Source organism: Oratosquilla oratoria, chromosome 9 (genome assembly GCF_046742065.1).
Source record: "Oratosquilla oratoria isolate Oo_2021 chromosome 9, ASM4674206v1, whole genome shotgun sequence".
Lineage (NCBI taxonomy): Eukaryota > Metazoa > Arthropoda > Malacostraca > Stomatopoda > Squillidae > Oratosquilla > Oratosquilla oratoria.
The window spans coordinates 39,130,979-39,155,359 of record NC_134785.1 but is presented as its reverse complement, the minus strand read 5'-3'; the positions used below and the strand labels follow the sequence as shown (position 1 = coordinate 39,155,359).

Here is a 24,381-nt window from a genome sequence, read left to right as displayed (position 1 = left end):
AAGGGCGGGGGCAGAGGAGGCGCAAATTGAAAAGTGACCCTGGGCATCCCATTGGAGAGGGGCCCCAAAGAAGTGTCTCGATTTTTCCACATGACAAAAACAGTCAATAAAACTGTTGAATATGGAGGCTTATAAAGACAATATTATTATTTTTAAAGCAGCAACATTTATTACGGTTATGTTAACTTCTTTTAGGGAGGTTGTCATATGATTTACAAAATCTTTAGATTTTTTTTTTATAATTTTATATATTTTTATTTAATCTTTACTTGGCAACACCATTTTCAGATCCTTGTGCACACACTTATAAATATATACATTTGGACTGGTATATTTCCTAAATGTAATATCTCGGTTTCACTTTTTTTTTTCTTGTCGTCATATAAAGTATACTGTATTAAAGTGTCTTAATAATTATTTTTGTTTTATTTGACACACTATCAGACGTACCAGATTACACAAACCTATTGCAAGACAATTTGTTTTTATGCCATCCATGATATTAAACATCAATATGTTGGAGGGTCCCCAAGGAGATAATTCCCCTGGGCCCCCAAATTCAGAGCTACACCCCTGTATATGTTAGCATATTCCTCATTTTTCTTTGATGCAAAATAACCTCCTCTTAAAACAGATACTGTGGTTAATAATACTAGAAGGAAAGAGGACTGAAAGATTTATTTTGATTGTCAATTCTTCCTTTCGCATTTCTTCAGTGTTCAGACGTATAATTCTGCAGACTAGTTTTTGTGTGGCCCTCAAGAACACTCTCATTCATGATTGTTTACCTTTTCATTTGTATTCTTCTAACATTGCGATGAAATTAATGAAGTAATGTATTTTGTAAAATTGTTAATAGTAGCTGGGAAAGTGCGCTCTGGGATGAATGATATTAAAACTTGCTATGCAGCAGAGACGGGCAGTAGGTCAACCTAATTCCGGTTGCTGGTAGACCAAAGAAGATACTTCGAAAGGAAGCGAAAAGAGATGTTGATGTCTCGGTGGAAGCATTTTGGAGGGACATGAAGCCGTAACAAAATTTTGATCTTCTCACCAAATGTAAAGCAAAAGCGACTTGGCGGTGACATCATTAAGCAAGAAGCCAAAAAAAGGGAAACAATCGTGACTTCCTAGTACTCCTCACCACCTTCTTCGTCCTCAGCTTCTGTGGAGTCCACTCCAACTTCCTCATAATCCTTCTCAAGTGCTGCCAAGTCCTCACGAGCCTCGGAGAACTCGCCTTCCTCCATACCCTCACCTACATACCAGTGAACAAAGGCCCTCTTAGCATACATAAGATCAAACTTGTGGTCTAGACGAGCCCATGCTTCAGCAATCGCGGTGGTGTTAGACAACATACATACAGCGCGCGACACTTTGGCCAGATCCGCTCCCGGAACAACAGTCGGAGGCTGATAGTTTATACCAACTTTGAATCCGGTCGGGCACCAGTCAACAAACTGAATGGTGCGCTTGGTTTTGATCGACGCGATAGCGGCATTGACGTCCTTGGGCACCACGTCTCCTCGGTAAAGCATACAACAAGCCATGTACTTCCCATGACGTGGGTCGCACTTGACCATCTGGTTTGCAGGCTCAAAGCATGCATTGGTAATCTCAGCCACAGATAGCTGTTCGTGATAGGCTTTTTCGGCCGAAATCACAGGCGCGTAGGTTGCCAAAGGAAAATGGATCCTTGGATACGGGACGAGATTGGTTTGAAACTCAGTCAGATCAACATTTAGGGCACCATCGAACCTGAGGGAGGCTGTGATGGAGGAGACGATCTGACCAATGAGACGGTTCAGGTTGGTGTATGTCGGGCGCTCGATGTCTAGATTCCTTCTACAAATATCGTAGATGGCTTCGTTGTCCACCATGAAGGCACAGTCGGAATGCTCCAAGGTCGTATGGGTCGTGAGGATAGAGTTGTAGGGTTCTACCACAGCAGTCGAAACCTAAAAATAAAAATAAATTAATGACGGCTACCCACCATGAAGGCACAATTGGAATGCTCCAGGGTCATGACAATCGAGTTGTAGGGCAATGATAGTGCAATCTACAATAGAAAATTTTCATTATTATTAAAAATCGGTTCATTAGTAGTTGTAGTGGTGGTGGGGTAGAAGGGTTAAGGGGTTATCACGGCTTCACCAGTGCCGATGGTTAAGAGTTCGTTTGAGTGAAAACGACTTCGGTTATAAAAAATTTCAAATATCACACACACACACACACACACACACACACACACACACACACACACACACACACACACACACACACACACACACACACACACGAGCTCACTGCCGTAGGGTGGTGTCTGGCTGTCTCGACAGAGACTGCAGCAGATCCGAGGTGAATACACACACACACACACACACACACACACATATATATATATATATAATGTGCTGGGAATACAAAATTCTCAAGAGTCAATATTTTTTATGATTCATATCTTCACGGGGAACACAAATAATAGCACTACAACATCTATAACAGTATTTTTCTTCCCTTTTGTAAGGGAGGTAACCAGCCAAGACATGCACCTATGTGGCAAGCCCTTCCTTACTTAATTATTGTATATGTATCTCCTTTATTGTATATGTAACACTTCTTTATTATACATGAGTACTTAATATCAATATATATTTATTGTAAATGTATTGTATAAGTAAGCCTATGTAGTCATTACATTATATGAGTGCCCTATACACAATTATATAACCGATTATATATACGTCATTAGGCGTACGCTACAGGCGTATGCGTCTATGCCAATTGTACACGTCATAGCATTAAGGTATTAAATATATGTTACCCTTAACCATTTTGCATGCATATTCATCATTATATGTAATTGTTCTCTTGTTTCTGTATATTCTTATGTATATTACTAGAGATGTTTGTATGTATTCCACTGTGGTAAGTGCCAAACACACAGTACTTTTGGTAGGAGTTTATTGCGTAGGTCTACACACAAGTATGGCAGGAAGTAATCTGTCACCAGCGAATGCTAGGAGGCCTAGCCTGGGCATCAAGACGCGCTCGTGCCCTACTTCCTGATACATTGTTGCCAGGCGGGGAAAACATTAGGCAAAACAATACATTCAAACATCTCTAGGTATATACATAAGAATATACAGAAACAAGAGAACAATTACATATAATGAATATGCATGCAAAATGGTTAAGGGTAACATATATCTAATACCTTAATGCTATGACGTGTACAATTGGCATAGACGCATACGCCTGTAGCGTACGCCTAATGACGTATATATAATCGGTTATATAATTGTGTATAGGGCACTTATATAATGTAATGACTACATAGGCTTACTTATACAATACATTTACAATAAATATATGTTGATATTAGGTACTCATGTATAATAAAGAAGTGTTACATATACAATAAAGGAGATACATATACAATAAATATATACAATAATTAAGTAAGGAAGGGCTTGCCACACCTATCACCATCCGTCACCAATTTCCCTTTAATTTTAGCTCCTTATGGATGAAGGGTCATCCCTTTCCCTCATCCACTGCTCGGGTCAGAAGCAATGGAGCAATGATTACCACGAAATTCCCAAGAGCTTTCGTGTAGTTCACAGAGAAGAACAGTAAGAATAGATAAGAAAAGTAAGAAGAGATGAATACGATATATAATTCGCAAAGGTCATGGCAAACAATAAAGAAATATTACATAGCGAATGTAAATAGTAAAGGTCGCAGTATAATTACTGGTATATACATTGTGATTTTTCCTAGTTATGCATTGTGACCTTTCCTCTATTTGCCTTGTAAACTTAAACATATTTTGTGACCTTTCCTAAGTATATATGCTCTTCATTTATTCATACTTTGTACAGCTCTTTCATTTGTACCCTATCCTGAAGATGCGAATTACACGAAAAGGTTTCGGAATGTTTAGTTTTTCAAAATGGTAACCCATATGATATTCGATCCCGTGGATTTTTTTTTCCAGGAGGCATAGCCTCTTGGACAGGAAATTTTCTTGGTGATTAAGGTCTGAGCTTTTACTAATGATTTAGATTTTCATTAAGGTCCCGGGGAAGTCCCTAGAGAAGACTTTTATATTCTATATACTTGTACTGACAGTAATGGAATAGGTCTATCCACGGGATTCGAACGCTAGGTAGCGCGGCACTGATATAGGGACGAGGATACTACCCACTGCACTGCAAGGTAGACATTATTCAAATTATAGTTGCCGATGTTTGGTGCATCCATTTGCGCATTGTATATCAAGATAGGTTACCAAGAGTAGATTGGAGTATGTATGTATATATTGGGATCTGGGAATTGGAGTTTATATGAAGGGATCTCATGACGTGTTGGTTACCAAGGGAGGCGTTACCATGACGTTCATAGTTGTGCTGTTGGAAATAACGAAACTGCCCCTCCCCAATAACAAACACGTCATAGGATCCTTGTCTTGGTAATGCCGAAGCAGATGTGTGAAGCCTAGTCAATAAGAAAAAAAAAATCACACAAGAAATTACTGGATAGTAGAAGAAGAGTTGTGGGCGTTCATATTCTCAGGGAAGAGAGTTTAAAATGTCAGATCATGTTGTGGTAGAAGGGAAACTTAGAGTGAAGAAGGAAAAGGGTGTGAGGTAGAGAGATGTTGAGAGTTAACAAATTGAATGAGAAAGGAAAAGAATGCCAGAAGAAATTAAGACAAGTGTGGGAGGTGGTAACAGATAAAGGGGAGGTAGGAGTAGAAGACTGGGTATATTTCAAGGAGGAAGTGACAAAGTGTGCAAAGATAGGATGTGGTACGAGGAGGATGGAAGGTTTGGGAAAGATGGGATGAAAAAATGAAAGCGGTAGTAAAGAAGAAGCAAGTGTATGTGGACTGGTTGCAAGGTAGAACTATGGACGCGTATGAGAGGTACAAAAAGAAAAGAGTAGAATCAAAGCGTTAGAGGAGATAGGCAAAGAGGACCGCAGATGTAAAATGGGGTAGGAGTATGACAAAAAATTGAAAAGTATGAAAAGATGTTTTAGAAGGAAGTGAAGAGAATGAGGAAGGTGAGTCAGGTAGAGAGGAAAAGGTGAAGGGTGCAGATGGACAGATATTCATGGAAGTGAAGGTGATGAAAGGAAGTTGGGTAGAATATATGTTTAAGAGAATTGTTGAATGTGACACTAAGAAAAGTAATGTGATAGGAGAAGAAAATGAGAGATACAGGAAAAGATGAGGTACAAAGATGATCAAAAAATCTGAAAGCTGGTGAGGCATCTGGGTTGGATGGATGTCATGCAGAGTATCTGACAAAGGGAGGAGGGGATTAGTTGGTGAGGTTTAATGTGTGCTGGAAGAGTATCTATGGTTTCGTTTTTTAAGGAAAAGGTGATATGGTGAGTGTAAAAGTTTTAGAGGGATCAATTTGAGTGTAGTTGGAAAGGCATATGATAGGGTGTCAATTTAGAGATTTAGGAGGGGAACAGACGAAGTAATTGGGGTTAGGAAAGATTGAGAGTGACTAGATAATTTTTTGTGGTATGGGAGATTTGAGAAAAATTAATAGAAGAAGGTAATTTATCTATTTTTATTGTTATTATAATTTTTATATATTTAGAGAAGGTTTATGATAGGGTTGATAGGAAGGTATTGTGGGAGATATTGCAGATGTATGGGATGGGGGAAAACTGTTAAGGACAATCAAAAGCTTTTACATGAGGAGTAGAGCTTGTGTTGGAGTTGGGAATGGTGAGAGTGAATATTTTGAGGTGAAGATGAGACTGCGCCAGAGTTGTGTTATGTCGCCATTTTAGTTCAGTGTGTTGATTTATGGAGTGGTAGGTGGGTAAATGCGAGGGTAATGGGCAGAGGATTAGAGATGGTTAGAGAGAGTGGAGGAAATTGGGAAATGAGTTAGTTGTTGTTTCCTGATGCCACTCAGCTTGTGGCTGGGTCAGAAGAGGGTGAAAGGCTGTTAGTGCCGGAATTTGGGAAGTAATGTGATTGGAGGAAGTTTGAATTAAATATGGGTGAAAGCAAGATGATGAGATGTACAGGGGGTGAGGGTGACAGTAAACTAGCGATAAGTTTTGAGGGAAAGAGGTTAGAAGTGGATATCTTTAAATATTTAGGATCACATGCATCAGGGAATGGAGGAGTTGGGTTAGAGGTGAACTGTATGTGGGAGCAAATAGAATCTTTGAGAAATTAAAAGTGTCACGAGAAATAGATAACGGAATGAATGCGAAAAGAAGACTGCATGAAGGGGTGATAGTGCTTACGACACCGGATGGACCAGAGACATGGAATGTAAGGGAAGTAGAAAGGAGAAATTTAGATGTGATTGAAAAGTATGGTGGATATTCCGAGGAGTGAGAAATGAAGGGAGAACCGGGGTGGAAAAAGAGATTGCAGACAGAGCTGATGAAATAATTCTGGGGTGGATTTGGCACAATGTGGAAGGCCAGAGGGAGATGTAGTGAACTTAAGGGGAAGACCGAGAATGATATTTCCTCTGGTCTACATTTTCGCATGAGGGGCCGAGGAGGGAGGGTCGCTGTGCAGATGAAGAGGTGGACCTTGCTTTGGATGTCCTGTGTCCTGCTGCATTGCTTCGCTTCTGATGTTGTCAATTCCCTTTAGAATTTTAAAGACCTGTATCAAGTCACCTCTGAGTCTACGCTTTTTTAGGGAAAACAGATTCGCATAGGGTTACAATCTCATAGTTCACCATTCAACTTAGCTAAGAGTATATATGACGGAAAAATAAATATATATTTGGAGATTTGAAAATAGAATATTGTAACCGAAATCGTTTCTACTCGAACGAATTCCCAACTGTCGACGCTGGTGAAACCCGTGAAAGCCCAGTGTGATAACCTCTTTCGGTCAATGTATGTGCGATTAGAAGCAAGAGTAGCTAAGGTCTAGTAGACGTACATGATACCGTCTACGGGGTAGTGCTGAAGTATGAATGGGAGCGTTTGAAGTTTTAGTACTAAAAGTATGACAGATACTCGTTATAAAAAAATTATTTGACTAGGTTATTTTAGATATGGCCACATGGAAATACGTGTACTACTATATATTTATCTAAAAAGTAGTTGGAAATATATTCAGGGAGAGAAGTAGTGGCAAAGATGGACTCTGCCACCGATGGGCTAAAAAAATTATAACCATAATAAGATAGAATTAGTAAGGTCAAGTCTGAGATAGTATTCAGTGCATCAACAAAGGTTGCACAAATGCCCCTTTCTCTTTACGACATGAACACTGCCTGTACTGTATTTCCACACCAACTGGTCACTATCCTTCAGTCAACTATTACTATGCTTTCTCCGTCGCCAACGCCAACAATTCTTCATTGCTGCTACTATCCTTGACAAAACATCAGTAATAGCGCTAGTATCTGAGAATACCCGAAGGATACAGGGCCACTACTCGACAGAGAAGAAAATAAGTTGAGAAGACATAATATGGAGAAAATAGGTTGAGAAGAGATCATATAGAGTTAAGAGGAAATTACAGAATAAAAAATAGTGACAGATGTGATTAAAAGTAAAATTAAGATGGTCTGGGCTCGTGTCATGCATGCCGGAGGAAGACGTCCCAGAATAAAAGATGTATGGATGGAAGAATTGAAGGATTGGATGGAAGGGACAGATGAATGGAATATCACAACATCGAGGAAGGTGGAGTCATTTATTGGCGGGATAAAATACAAATCTAGTTAAATATCAACGGCGTGAGAGCGAGTTATCCTTGACAATGTTCAATAAGTAATGAGAAAATGTCAGGCGAGACATTAGATATAATTTGATCCAAGTACTACTTCATGGTGAAGTACACATACACATATTCTCTAAAATGAGTAACTGGCAACTTTCTATATTTGTAGGTCTGAGTGCAGCGGTAAACATGGTGGAACCAGTCTGATTCGGTTTGCCGATCTGTGAACACTTGTCAAAATACAAGAAAAAATGGAGCAACGTTACGTCATCAAATTTTGTGTTAGATTTAAGAAAACCAAACAAGAAGCTCATGGAATGTTAAAGGAGACCTATGGAGATGAACAGATGAGCCAAGCAAGTTTCTATCGGTGTTTAACAGATTTTCTGGAGGAAATGAACAGGTTGAGGATGAACCCAGATCTGGAGCACCGAAAAGTGTACGCAATGAAGAAAACATTGAGGAAGTGCAAAGGTTAGTGATGCAAGACCGTCGAATATCTGTGAGGATGATATCTGAAGCTGTTGGTATTAGTATTGGCACAGTAGAGACAGTTCTGACCGAAGGTCTGAAGCTCCACAAAGTCTGTGCCAAGTCCGTGCCAAAGATCCTCTCCGACGACCAGATGCAGTTTCGTGTGGAATGTTGCACTGACATTCTCGAAATGATAAGAGGCTGATTCAGGTTTCCTGAATAAAGTAGTGACTTGCAACGAGAGTTGGGTGTTCACCTACGACCCTGAGAGCAAACGTCAATGCGCTCAGTGGAAGCACGCGACCTCCCCCAGACCCAAAAAGATAAAGATGAGTAGGTCGCAAGAGAAGGCCATGGTCATTCCTTTCTTTGATTCCCAGGGGCTCATTCACGTTGAATGGGTTCCTCAGGAATATTACCTTACTGTTCTGAGAAGGTTCAGGGAGAAGATGAGGAAGAAGAGGTCTCACCAGTGGAGGCATGGTCAGTGGTGGTTCCACCAGGACAATGCCCCATGCCACAAGTCAACGCTGGTGACCACCTGGATGGCCGACAGAGGAATGTAAGTGGTACAACACCCACCTAGCCCCTTGCGACTTCTTCCTGTTCCCACGCATGAAAGACAGCCTCAGGGGAACCAGATTCCAGTCTACAGAGGAGCTGAAAGAGGCATCGGAAAGTTACCTGAAGGGACGACTGAAAAAGGACTTTGAGGAGGTCTTCCAGGATTGGAAGAGACGCATGCAGAAATTTGTAGATGCGAGAGGCAGTTATTTTGAAGGAGACAAAGTTTTGTAAGCTTATGAAAATAGTGTCTCTCCTGACATTTTCTCATTATTTATTGATCGTAGTGGTACTTTTGGAAGATATTTAATGTAGAAATTAATTATAGATGACTTATTTATCGTGAAGGGAACGCATTGATATTTAAAGGGAAGTAAAGAACTGATGAAGACCTTATATGTCAACAAATGTAAACTATAACCCAGTTGCTCAGATCCGTTAACTCGTTCGAGGTTCATCTCATAAACTTCGTTGTGGCTAAGGCGGCTTTAGCGCATGCCTGACCCGGTCGATGATTTAGGGGCTTTTACTGACACCTTTAAGAACCAGTAACGCAACATCTTTAATGAAAGCTGATTAATTTTAACTTTACCATCCCACCGCCTCCTTTGATACTTCTCCATTACCACCTTTATGACTCCACCTCTTCGGTATGATATTGTCCTCAGGGACAGAAGCGGTGGCTATTACTGACAAGATATAATACCAGCTTACCTGAGGCGCGGGATAGATGGAAAACTCCAGCTTGCTCTTCTTGCCGTAGTCTACAGAGAGACGCTCCATGAGGAGTGAGGTGAAGCCAGAGCCAGTGCCGCCTCCGAACGAGTGGAAGATGAGGAAGCCCTGGAGGCCCGTGCACTGATCGGCTAGCTTCCGGATGCGGTCGAGAACGAGATCAACGATCTCTTTGCCGATGGTGTAGTGACCCCTGGCGTAGTTGTTCGCTGCATCCTCCTTGCCAGTGATCAGCTGTTCTGGATGGAACAGCTGCCGGTAGGTGCCCGTCCTGACTTCATCTGTGCACAGGAATGTGATGTTAGAAACTGGCGGGAAACATCAAAAGAGAGGAATCTCGTGTGGAGAACATTAATCGAGATGGGATTAATCATTTCGCTACCGGAGGGTCAATCCACAAGGAAATAAGTTTTTAACCTTATTTACTTATCTATTTCCTTGCTTGTTTTCTTTATTCATTTAACTTTTTACAATCAATTACAATGGTAAGCTTTACTGACAGGAGACCTTTCGGTCCAGAATAATGAAAAAAGTCCTTACGTATTTATCCACGTGAACTTTGCTTCTGATGGAATTTTGTTTACATTTACTGACAGCGCATTTGGCAAGATCTTCTATGACCTACATACCTCCTGGCAGGTTAGGGCCATTATTTCTACTCCAGGTTGTATAGTATGTGAAATTATTTTTAATATTTATGGTAAAAATTCCCTTTAAAATCTTATACTTTTAACTCCCCTCTCCCCCCCACTCTCTCTCTCTCTCTCTCTCTCTCTCTCTCTCTCTCTCTCTCTCTCTCTCTCTCTCTCTCTCTCTCTCTCTCTCTCTCTCTCTCTCTCTCTCTCTCTCTCTCTCTCTCTCTCTCTCTCTCTCTCTCTCTCTCTCTCTCTCTCTCTCTCTCTCTCTCTCTCTCTCAAAATGGGTCAATATTATTTCTGGTATCCTTTTTATTTCTCTACCGTAGAATCAGTTGGGAATTTTTTTAGGGTTAACGGAAATTAAATTTCTAAATGTCGTTTTTTCCGGATCACAATTTTCAAATTCCTCAGGGTCTTTATATTATTGATCATTATTACGGGAATCAGAAAGCTCGATTTTTTATATGCCTGAATTTTTATAAATACTTTTCTGTGTATCTTTGAATGGAATTTGATTATGTATAATTTTAGTGAGTGAGCTGAAGCTCTCGTTGTATTCCAATAGAATAACTTTTTTCTGATGTTAGATGTGAACAATATGCAATTGTCCATTCAGAAAATACTTTGTAGTTTGAACCTCATTAGTTTGTGGGTTCTTGTACATGATACATTAAGATATTGTCATGTAGTAAGCCACTACTTACACTATCAAAAGAAAAATCATGTGAGGCCTTTATAAGTACGACGATTCGCCTTATCAAGAACACTGTTGTATCACGCATTTCTCTAAGAATAATTTGGGGGACTCGGGAGGGTTCATTCTCAGATTTGTGTGCCACGACTATGTCCTTGATAAAATTCAAACGTCGCACAATTAAAGGCTCCGTCTTCACGTGGTGTTTCTTATGATAGAATCGTCGGCAACTCCCAATTGCATACCACCTACACTGTCGTGCTCTAAGATGGCCCAACCGACATGAGCACATCAGAATTGTGAAGATAGATGTTTGTCGAAACAAGTCATCATCTGCCATGGATAATGTCTGGCCTGTATATCATTCCTTCATTCATCCTTCATTCGTTTGAATCAAATTAACCCAGAAGTTGTTATCATTATTATGTTGTTATTGCTGTCATTATTATTATTATTGTTATTGATTATGATTGTTTATAGTTGTTATCTATTATCATTATTATTATTATTATTATTATTATTATTATTATTATTATTATTATTATTATTATTATTATTATTATTATTATTATTATTATTATCATTATTATTGTTATTATTGTTGTTGCCTGCAGTTTTGCTGTGCAGAGGCACAAACACAACATGTTTTGCCGACCATCTCGGGTGGGACTTCTGGTCCTTGGGTGACTTAGATGGACAGTGATTCCCCAGTCCTCACCTGTGCCTGCCCTAAATCACGGCCTCTGTGGTAGCTTAATTTCTCTCAATTAACATTCTGTATTCATCCCCTGGCTTACCAGTGTCCAGCTCCCACATCATAGATCGCAGTTTCCCCTCGTGTTTGTCTGAGAGAATTCATGCAGGTCTGGGAGAGAGTGTGGGATAAGCTGCCCTCACAATTGGCACTGACTTTTGGCTCTTTAATATCCTTTATAAGTGGAGGGATAGAGGAGGGGCGACATGAGGAGAGAGTGGAGAAAAGAGAGAGAGAGATGGGGGAGCGAGAGATATGATAAGGGAGATCTGGCCAAAGCTAGATAGATACAAAATATGATCTATAGTTTTTTTTTTTTTTATTATTATTTTTTTTTAATCGATGCATCCAGGCTTATGGTGGTGTGGAGAGGGTGTTGAGCATAACTGTGTGAATTCCTGCTTTATGTTCAATGGTGACTACCTCCCACCCCACAAGGTAGTTTTTGACAGCATCACAAGAGAAAGGATCTGGAACCTTGCTCTACACACCCAAGGAGCGGCGGGACCATCGGGATTAGATGCGTCTGGATGGAAATGTCTCCTTAGCACCAGCCTATTTGGAACGGCAGCGGTGGGACTGCAGGAGGCCATCGCTGGTTTGGCGAAGAAACTGGCGTCTGAAGACTGTCAGCACCTGGAGGCATACACAGCGTGTAGACTTATCCCGCTAGATAAGAAACCTGGCTGTCGCCCGATTGGTATAGGCGAGGTGCTAAGAAGAAGAATAGGAAAAGCAATTATGGAAGTCGCGAAGGATGAGGTGCGAGAAGCGGCTGGCAACCTGCAGGTGTGCGCAGGGCAACAGGCGGGTTCCGAGGCTGCAGTCCACGCCATGAGAAAAATATTCGAGGAACCAGACTGCGAAGCAGTCCTATTAGTCGATGCATCAAACGCATTCAACAACTTAAATAGAGAGGCTACCATGCACAACATCAAAATTAAATGCCCAGTATTGGCCAAGTATGTGGAGAACACATACAGAGAACCTGCAAACCTATTTGTCACCAGCAGGGCGGAGAAGAAAGAAACGAAAGTGGAGATCATCAAATCAGCGGAAGGCACCACTCAGGGAGACCCGGTGGCCATGGCAATGTATGCGCTCGGTCTTATGCACCTGCAGCAGAAGATACAATATGAGGACACCGGGGTCAAACAGGTAGCATACGCAGATGATCTCACGGGCGCAGGAAAAGTAGCTGACCTAAAAAAGTGGTGGGATCTGGTGTTGGCACACGGCCCGGGCTTAGGTTACATTCCGAATGCAAAGAAATCTGTCCTCATAGTGAAGCCAGAGTATTATAACAATGCCAGAATCCTCTTTGAGAACAGTGAAGTGAAGGTAACAAAGGAGGGGGAAAGACATCTCGGTGCAGTGATCGGCTCAGAATCCTTTAAAAAGCAATATGTTGAAAAGAAAGTTAACGAATGGGTGGCGGAAGTTAGGATTCTAGCCAACTTTGCAAAGACCGAACCGCAGGCGGCATATGCCGCATTCATATATGGTGTGAAACATAAGTGGAACTACATATTAAGGACGGTACCGAACATCACCGACCTACTAAGACCCCTTGAAGAAACCATCAGAAACGAGCTAATACCGGCCATCACCAACGCACGGACAATAAACGAAGAGGAAAGAAAACTTATGGAACTTCCACCTAGATTGGGAGGGCTAGGTATCTCCAACCCGCTAAACCTTGCCGACACAGAACACCGAAACTCCATGAAACTCACGTCCTCATTGACAAACAACATCGTGTCACAAGATCAACGGAAGGAGACTATCATGGAGGAGGTTAGGGAAATTAGAAGAAACATTTCAAAGGGAAGGGAGGAGAGGCAGAAGGAGGAACTTCAAGCACTTCTAGCTCGGCTATCGAATTATATAAAAAGAAAGATAACAATGTCGCAGGAAGTTGGGGCGTCCAATTGGCTGACAGCACTACCAATCAGGGCAAAGGGATTCACCCTAAACAAAAGAGAATTCACGGATGCCATTGCCCTGAGGTATGGATGGCCATTAGGAGGGCTGCCTAACAGATGCTCCTGTGGTGTACAATTTACTCCAGACCATGCAATGATATGCAAGCAAGGTGGATTCATTTGCATGCGACACGATGAGGTAAGAGATCTCACTGCCCAAATGCTTCAGGAGGTGTGCAAGGATGTGACTATCGAACCAACATTACTCCCACTAGGAGGGGAGAACTTCAGATACCGCACGTCCAACACATCAGATGAAGCAAGAGTGGATGTCAGCGCAAGAGGTTTCTGGACACGGGGACAATTGGCTTTCTTTGACATGCGAATATTTGATCCGATGGCCCCCTGTTACAGCAACTTAACTATTGAGGCATCCCACTCTCGGAACAGGATGTACGAGGAGCGCATACAGAATGTAGACCAGGGCTCATTCACTCCTATAACCTTTACGACTTCAGGTGGGATGGGTCCTAGAGCAAAGGCATTCTACGCTCGGCTGGCTGAGGTAATGGCTGAAAAGAAACAACAACCAAAAAGCAGCATTGTTTCATGGATGAGATGTAGACTATCATTCTCACTCCTAAGATCAGCCCTCTTGTGCCTGAGAGGTACCAGGTCCCCACCGCCCAAATCAACACATATACAAAACCTGGATTTTGAGCAGACGGTGGTTGACAGTAGGATAAATGAACTTTTGTACTAGGCATTATTAAAAATAAATAAATAAATAAACAAATAAAAGGGTCGTCGACCACAGTCATTGGCGGGAGAGGGGCCAATGAACTGTGTCTGTGGAAGACAGACCCTGCTGCTTCCACCACACAGTTCCAATAAGATGGAGGTCGTATTTATGTTGTAGTAGTAGTAGTAGTAGTAGTAGTAGTGGTAGTGGTGATCCTTCATTTAGCAAAACCTAAGATGTAAAGGACAACAAATGGATTTTGTTCGGTGTAGGGCGGGTGAAAAGAGAGGATGTGCTTTTCCTCAGCCACTCTACCCGCCTTTTAAGGAGTGGAATATGCTTTTTGATATCTGTCGTTATTCTTATTATTGTACTAGAAACCCACAGCCTCACAGTGGCTGGCAACGGGCCTCAGGAGGCTCAGGTCCTCCCATAGATTAGGAAGAAGCCACGGTTTGTTGTTTTAGGTGAAACTATTTCTAAGTTACCAGAATACTCAGCTCATCTTATATGAAAAGGTGGAGGAAATATACAGTTCTTCTTATGTGGAAAGACGGTCATACTTGATAGGTCGTGGACCAGCCCGGAGAACAAGACTGTATGTCCTCCATTTCAAGATGGTTATGAAACGTGTCGACAGGTAGGGAGATGATTCTCTCCGATGTCCAGCTAGCAGGGGCATAGTTTATTAAGGAAGAGCTGAGTGCAATGGATAGCAGTAGTAAAAATGAGTTTGTGATTTTTTTTAACACAGTGCTTGTATGTACCAAATTTTACCTCCTGAAGATGACCCCTAATTGGATCTAAATATGTCTAAAGTTAAAAAAAAAAAAAAAAAAAAAAAAAAAAATGGAGGGCTTATCATACCCTACCCATCAGCCTTTGCATTCTCACAAGAAGCTGAATACTTCTTTCAAATAAAACGATGCTACCACTACTGTAGACTTCAACAAATCTTGCATTGAAAATTACCTTTCAAAACACACACACACACACACACACACACACACACACACACACACACACACACACACACACACACACACACACACACACACACACACACACACACACACACACACACACACACACACACACATATATATATATATATATGTATATATATATATATATATATATATGTATATATATATATATATATATATATATATATATATATATATATGTATGTATATATGGGGTCTAAGTGTGCGTGTGCTTATGTATGTATGGATATATTTTAAGCTCTGAGCTCTTACATTTGCATTATGGTCCATTGCAAATCTAGTACTGGAAAATTCTATGGGCCTCCCTCATGCATTGAGGCCGTAAGCACTTGCTTTAATCCCTTAATGCTTCATCCAGGGTTGGCCAGTGGAAACAGGTACATACCTCGATCGTTACAAATACTCCCCGTGCTATAAGTACCACAAAGAAAAGTAAAAATACTCCCCATCAATAGGTAGCACAAGGAACTACAATTAAGTACATAACTCGAGAAACACTCCTCCATCTGTCGGTAAGAAAAGAAACCACAAACAAGAACATAGTAATCCACCATGTTATAGATAACTCAAAGGACCTCAAACATGTACGTAGCCCCTTTCATCCCTCCAGTTCATACCTACTACAGTGGGCTCCAAGTCTACAAACACAGCTCTGGGAACGTGTTTCCCAGCCCCCGTTTCGCTGAAGAACGTGTTGAAAGAGTCATCGCCCCCGCCGATGGTCTTGTCAGAGGGCATCGTTCCGTCGGGTTGAATCCCATGTTCCAGGCAGTAAAGCTCCCAGCAAGCGTTGCCGATCTGCACGCCAGCCTGGCCGATGTGGACGCTGATACATTCACGCTGTGAAAATAAAAAGGAATAGATGTAAATATAGATAGGTAAACATACACACACACACACACACACACACACACACACACACACACACACACACACACACACACACACACACACAAGACATCTGGAACAAGTTGGACGAAAAAGTGGTGTGTGCAGAAACAAATCTTGAATTTAAAAACATTTAGATATTATGAGATATGAAGACGGGACACCACGAGCATAGCTCCCCTTCCAGTAAAATACAACTAGGTAAATACACACACACACACACACACACACACACACACACACACACACACACACACACACACACACACACACACACACACACACACACACACACACACACACACATATATAAATATATACATATAGATACATATATGTGTGTGTGTGTGTGTGTGTGTGTGTGTGAGAGTGTATATACATATATATATATCTATATGTGTGTGTTTGTGTGTGTGTGTATACTATATATATATATATATATATATATATATATATATATATATATATATATATGTGTGTGTGTGTGTGTGTGTGTGTGTAATTCACCATGACCGATCTGTAGGTAGTAATGTGACCTTACACGAACACACACACCCAACTCCCCGTCCACGAGAGTTGTAACAACTCGCAGCGCAGCGATACTGAAATTATTTCAGCCCTGGGCGGGATTCGAAACCGAACCGCCTGGAGTCCTAATCTGAGTTTTATTCTTGACTAGTTTCACTACAAGCTTTTGAAAAGAAACTTGTAGCTAAAATAATAAAAAATGAAAATCGGATTAAGACGTTCTTTTGAAAAAGCTTGTAGCTAAACTAGTCAAGAATGTAACTCTGATTAAGACGTCTATCCTCTTCCCATCCACTTTAAAATGCCAGAATTTCTCACCATTATATGAATATATATATATATATATATATATATATATATATATATATATATATATATACACATATATGTATGTACACGAGGGTCGTTCCAAATATTTTTCTATTCTGCCCGAAGGAATCCGAGGGGATTGCAAATTGCATTGTTATGATGACTGAATTTATGCACTCATAACCTGAAAGTTTCATCTTTCTGTTGCAGATATTGATGGTGTGACACTCTAAGAAAGCAATCCCTGTCATGGACGTGCATCAGAAGCAGAGATGCCTCATTGAATTCCTCCATGCAGAAAAGATTGAACCAATCAACATTCACCGGCGCCTGGTGAACGTTTACAAAGCCGATGCAGTTGATGTCAGCACAATTAGGAGATGGGTTCGTCGATTTTAGAGTGGCGACAGAGATGTGAGTGACATAGTGCGCTCCGGACGCCCATGCACAGCCACCACCCCGGTAAACAAAGTGCGCCTCGATCAACTCATCCGCGCTGATCGGCGGATAACGGTGAATGAAATGCGTGTAGAGTCGGATGTGTGTGTCAGTGCACTGGAAACGATGTTTCCATCCCTAGGATACAGCAAAATGTGTGATAGGTGGGTTCAACGAATGCTCACGCAGGACCAAAATGACCACCGACGGGATGTCTGTCAGGACTTGTTGGATCGGTACGAAGCCGAAGGTGACGGGTTCTTGGACCGCATAATCACTGGTGACGAGACGTGGTGTCAGCACAACGAGCCTGGATTTCTTGGAAACAGGGGCGATTGTCAACTCTGACCGTTACGTTGAAACGTTGACCAAGCTGAAGGCCCGGATTGCCCGTGTAAGGCCAGAGAAAAGGGAAACATTCCGTTTGCAACACGACAACGCCAGGCCACACACAAGTTTGAAGACCACGGAATGTGTGACAAAGTTCGGCTGGACGGTACTGTCTCACCCACCGTATAGTCCCGACCTGGCACCGTCAGACTTCCACTTGTTCGGACCTCTGAAGGACGCATTACGTGGGCAGCGTTTCCCCCGACAACAACGCCGTAATCGCAGCTGTGAAAAAATGGACCGCCTCGGCAGGCGCTGGCTTTTATGACCGAGGCATCAAGGCTCTCGTTCATCGCTGGCAAAAGTGCATTGAGAATGGTGGTGACTACGTAGAAAAATAAATGCTGGAGCATAAAAATTCGCTTGTTTTTATGGTGCCACTCCCGTCTTCGTAGCTCTTCAACTTTTCGAGTTAAAATATAGGAGGCATTATTTTTGGAACGACCCTCGTGTGTGTGTGTATATATATATATACATATATATATATATATATATATATAATGTATATATATATATATATATATATATATATATATATATATATATATATATATATGCAAAGAAATCACAAAACACACGTGATAAACTATTTTTACAGAAACCACGGGGAAATTGAAAAAACAGATACCGAACGTTTTCGTACCTTTGAAAATGTCTAACTAGACGAAAACGTTCGGTATTTTTTTTTTTGTTCAATTTCCCGGTGGTTTCTAAAAAAAAAAAAAAAAAAAAAAAAAAAAATATATATATATATGTATACACATACATAAAGTAACTAATGGTCACATGTATGGGCGGGTAAATGATTATAATTTCTCTCTGCAAAATACATGAATAAGTAGATAGATGAATGTATAATAATAAACAAAAATATATAAGAATATGAGTAGATAGATACACAGGTAGATAAAAAAAATGACAGTAAGGTAATACGATCATTGTTGTATATATTGATGTGCGGGCAAATCATATCACACACAACTTGCTGTTGCGTGTTCATTATCTAGTTATGAAGAAAACGTGTTTTAAGAAGTCTTATGTCTTTATCGGTTGCACCACGTTTTGCTCGTCAAACAATTATTTCTCACACAAAATGTTGAATAAAATGTTCGTATCGTAAAAACCAAAACGTTTTTGTCTAGTTAATTTTGTTCAATTTTGAATTTCACTGCTCAAGTACTCGTGAAAAAACAATGGTACTTTGCTTCTGTCAAACTAGAATAGAATGTACCTGTCTTTGGTCGGTGCTAAGAAAAAAGTCATGAACTGGTGATTGTTTCAAAGATGTTATGGTCTGTTTAATGTTTACTTATTACGCAATTTTTACTGACTCACAACCAGTATTAACTGGAAATGGGGAAAAGGAAACCTATTTCATTACCCGTTAAAAAATTGGCATTACTAGACCTAAGCCAAATTAAAATATATAAAGCACTGAAAATATTCATTAGTGACGTGATTAGGTGGCCTAACTAGCTTTTACAATTCCCGATTCAAAGCCAAATCTAGAAAGTGTAGGTAATAATCAGGGAGCTGCTTCATGCTGACGACAGTGCACTGTGTGCATCTTCCACATAACATTTACAATAAAGGACGACTGTAAAGATGGCCCAAAATGATCTCGCTCATCATTTTACTAAGGGCACCCCAATGGAAAAAGTTGGTCTGTTTTTATATCCCGTATCTACCATGACAACCAACATGGATCATAATGATGAGATTTCAGCAAGGCACCCTCCATCTTTGGAGGATTAACCAAACGTGCTTGGCAGAATAAAAAAACTGACTGTAAACAACGAGGCCAGGGTTAATGGAGCCTGTATTCCGACTTTCACGCCCTCAGTGGTGTGGTAATACAAAGATGACATGTGAAGCGCATTAAAAAGTCGGGACTCCTGCCGTCCCATTTAAGTGTACATACCTAAAGGGGTTATCACACTGGTCTATTTTTCCTTCAACCTCCGATTGATTGGTGGTGCCGCCCAAGGTAAAACGAATACTATAAGGCACGTAGATCACCCCCCCCCCTCCGTGCACCTCCACCGTGACGTCATAGGAAATTCAGAGGGGGAGAGAGTGAGAGGTGAAAGAAAATGTAAACTTTAAAGAAAACCATCTGTATGTATGGTAAACTTTAAAATTACACTATGATGTTCACATAATACTGAAATTACGCAGTATCACTTTCTTATCCTCAAATTATCAATATCTGAGATATGACCGCCAGAAAAGTTATAAAAATGTTTTCCATGCTTTCACATTAGGTGGATTATATTAATATGACGAGTTATTAGATGGGATGACGTGTCAATTTATATATAGACCTTTATCTCCACCAAGCTCAGTTTTGTTTTAACCGGATTTTTTAATCTGTTTATTTGCAATTGAATGAAAATTTCAGGAAATGTTGCTAATAAATAGTTACTTTCAAAATGACGGCTGCATACATATTCAGATGACCGAGTATTGTGTGTGCCACATAATTCAATCCATTTCTTTCTAAGTTCTTTAGCTTTGGGTAGTGAAAAGAAATTTATATTTTTATCACCTTTCAGTCTAACGGTATTGCACTTCTGCACTATACAAACTGTTGGCATTTTTATATGTTATTTGTCTGCCTTAGCCCCTTTCATCAGAAGATGAAGCTTCGCTCCACACACTGGTGTGTGAGTGACTGACAGCTCTTGACCCGCGGAACCCTGGTCTCGATATTTCCGTTGACGTCATCATCTACCTGCGCAGTGGAGAGGTTTTCTGGCTCTCCCTCACCCCCCACCCCCCGCTAACGTACCTTAAAGTATTCGTTTTACCTTGGTGCTGCCCTCCTCCAGAACTTTTTTCGCCGTAAAATCACAAAAATACATGAAATGTCGGTATTTTTTTTTTTTTAGTTTCGACCATGGGCGCAACATAGCAATAGAAAATTAATTATTAATTTTGTAAATTAAAATGTATCAACGTAATATGTAATTTTGTGGGCGGAAATGAAAATGAAAAATACCTTGCTACAAGGAAATATGCTAATGAACGAAGTCGGTAGCATAGGATCAGGACGCCATCCTGTCGTCTGTCAATTGACGGCCTCGGTACTTCCGACAGTACCTCGCCAGGTACATTTTCATGAAGGACTGTTATGGAGCGGAGATACATGCATTCCTTCAAGCTGCAAGAACTTTGTATACCCCGCAAGCTGAGAGAGTGGTTGAAAAGCCCGCCAACGTCTCTCACGACGACGACAACGAGGACGAGCTGGATGACATTTAATTTGCAGGTAATGATTTATTAAACACAGGTTAGGTTAGGTTAGACGAATTTATCATCCTTTCATTTCTTCGACGTCGGCATCTATCATAACAAACATGGCGTACCATTTGTCCGACACGACTTCGTTACTTACGAAATCTGTTTTAGCACCTTTTTTGTTTTTCATTTCCGCTTACAAAATTGCATATTACGTTGATACATTATAATTTACAAAATTGATAATTCATTTTCTATTGCTATATTGCGCCCATGGTCGAAACTAAAAATTTACCGAAATGTCATTTGGTATACTGAAGGAAAATCAGTCAGCTTTCCATGATTTTTTCATCACGTCCTCATCCATAAAGTGAAATGCCACTCTTATATTTTTCAACATATTGTATGCCTCTCCAGTAATTTTCTTTGTGTGAACTTCAGGTGATTATGCCGTCTTTGTTTATGATACCGAGGTCCTTTTCTTTTGCTATTGTTTCATTTTCAGGTCCCCGACATGGGTTAGTGCCGCCCCGGGGCGAGTCGAAAAGTGGCCCCCCCCCCACACACACACACACCACCACTACCACCACCTTCCACATCTGATGGTCACTAGCACGATTCACATGTAACATTCATCCACAAAACGTTTATACACACACCATTCATACACACAACTCATGATGAATAAATCATGCATTAAAGTACAGTAGCCTACATTAGGAGGAATTTGCTCTACCTTCTGTTCGCCAAATGTGCCGCCCCGGGGCATTGCCCCCCCCCTGCCCCTCCCCCTGTCGGGGCCGTGTTCATTTCCCATTTTATAATTTATCGTAGGTCTTTACTTACCTTGGCACATTTCTAATGTTTTTTTTTTTTTGTATTAAACTTTATTTTCCATTCTTGTCTCAACTTGTGCACTTTATGCAGATCTCTGGAACATCGAGTGTGTGTGTTGAAAGTACCCATGGAGTCGACATGACTGTTTACATCAACTTTGGAAGTCATCGTACATCAGACACCCTGAGTCGACGACACTCGTAGCTTGCCTTCTGCCGGTTTTCTGTTATTTATATGTTATCTCCCCTAGGATCTGGAGGCAAATATTTGCCATCAGGTCATTAAGGCTAGTCCGCAATACGTTGTATACCTGAAGAACAAGCCTAAAGAAGCCTAAGAATAGTAAGAAGAAAATGTAGACATATAAATAGATAAATAAATAAGTAAATGAATAAAGAAAAATAAGAAAAAGGAAATAGTTTCCCGCGATGGGATAAATAAAATCACTTGGCTGGGTCAGAAGCAAATAATGATCAATTGATAATTAATCAAGGCGGCCAGTGGATTGAATAATGTAATCGAGATATTCAAACTTTCTCTGGATATTTTAATCAAGATTTTGTCAACCATTTTCATTTAGCTTCGAATGTGTCACTATTGCTACATGTCAACTAGATAATTCTAATACAGTCACTAGTGAAGAGGACTGCGTAACACTCCTACGGATCAGAGTAACGGATAATTATTTTGTGATTGGAGACTTGATTCAACATCGACATCGACATCGACAACACATTTTAATATAGTCATTACTTTTTATCTGACCACAGTCACGTATCCTTTCTGTTGCCCTCCTATACCACCTCTGAGATTCCACCTCGGCGCGATATTGTCCTCATGGACAGAAGCGCTGGTTAGTGTGGGGGGGGGGGTCGAACGGAGGAGTACGAAATGACTAATGCAGGTCACTCCACGTGCATACCAGTGCGGGGGCTGCAGATTTTTATCAACCATTCTCATCTTGGTATGATATTCATGCCTTAGGAAAGCCTTAGATATCCTAGATAATTGTACTCTACACACACACACACACACACACACACACACACACACACACACACACACACACACACACACACACACACACACACACACACACACACACACACACACACACACACACACACACACACACACACACACACACACACACACACACACACACACACACACACACACTCACACACACTCACTCTTATGTGGTTCTTGGGCCACTTGATGACCCATCACCGCCATCGTCAAGTCTGGCCACAGCGCACGCCCTCTGCCAGTCCTCCTCCACATCCGGTGCCACCCGCAAGAGATCTTTTTTTATGTTGTCTATCCATCGATACCGAGGTCTTCCAACGGGTCGGCGTCCTTGTAGAGACCCGTTCATTATTAACTTTGGTACTTTCTTTTGTCATTCTGGCATCTTAGGCATGGCTCTTACGACGTCCTGTAAGGTTGTTCTGATTACACACACACACACACACACACACACACACACACACACACACACACACACACACACACACACACACACACACACACACACACACACACACACACACACACACACACACACACACACACACACACACACACACACACACACACACACACACACGCACGCACGCACACAAAAGGAATGGATGTTTTTGATAGAGATGATCTATTAAAATTGGCCCAAAGAGAAACAAGAGGACACGCAAAGAAACTAAAGAAAGACAGCTACAGAAGAGATCTGAAAAAGAACAGTTTCTCTCACAGAGTGATTGACGTCTGGAACAAATTGAACAGTGAAACAGTTAATGCCAGAACTATACGTGAATTCAAAACCAAACTGGATGTGGAGATACAAAAACGGGTCAAAACGAGCATAGCTCTAGTCCCATAAAATACAACTAGGTAAATGTACATAGACAGTGGTACCTTTCTCGACCGCTAGTTCAATGATCCTTCTAGATATGCAAAAAAACAAAAAACAAAAAAACAAAAAATTGTTGCCTTGGAGTTCTGCATCCTCGTTCGGGAGGAAAATGGCTGTTGATCACAAGTCCAACACGTGATCCAATGCAGCGTTGAATCACACACACACACATACATACATACACACACAATAGCCACAAAAGACCATCTTTAAGATATTTCTTATAAAGTGAATCCATTACAAAAACTAGAGGGAAAAAACGTTGGGTATCGATAAAAGGCAACTCTGACAGACATATTAGAAGGATTATGAGAGAGATACGGACTGCTGCAGAAGACTAAAGTGTCTTTTCATTCTATGGATGAAGAAATGATAATAGAAACTCGTTGAAACCCTTATCTGTCCAAGACTGGAATATGCATCAGTGGCATGGTCCCTACACAGATGAGGGAAAAGAAAAAAAAGAAAAGAAAAAAAAAACAAAACAAAAAAACGGTAAATGACGGAACTCTTTACCGAACATAAAGGGAAAAAAGTCTAATTGCCATGACACAGTTCCAAGATCTATACCTCC

General features: G+C 40.9%; 1 protein-coding gene across 1 annotated transcript in view; it reads right to left on the bottom strand.

Moving 5' to 3' along the window:
- Positions 1-661: 661 nt before the first annotated feature.
- The window catches only part of LOC143028318 (tubulin alpha-1A chain), a 50,309-nt gene continuing 26,589 nt past the window's right edge, over positions 662-24,381 (bottom strand). The window contains exons 2-4 of the mRNA XM_076190239.1: positions 15,883-16,105; positions 9,485-9,786; positions 662-1,958 (exon numbers count right to left, since the gene is read on the bottom strand). Of these exons, the coding sequence (XP_076046354.1) occupies positions 1,131-1,958; positions 9,485-9,786; positions 15,883-16,105 (1,353 nt within the window). The 3' untranslated portion in view covers positions 662-1,130. The remainder of the gene's footprint in view (positions 1,959-9,484; positions 9,787-15,882; positions 16,106-24,381) is intronic.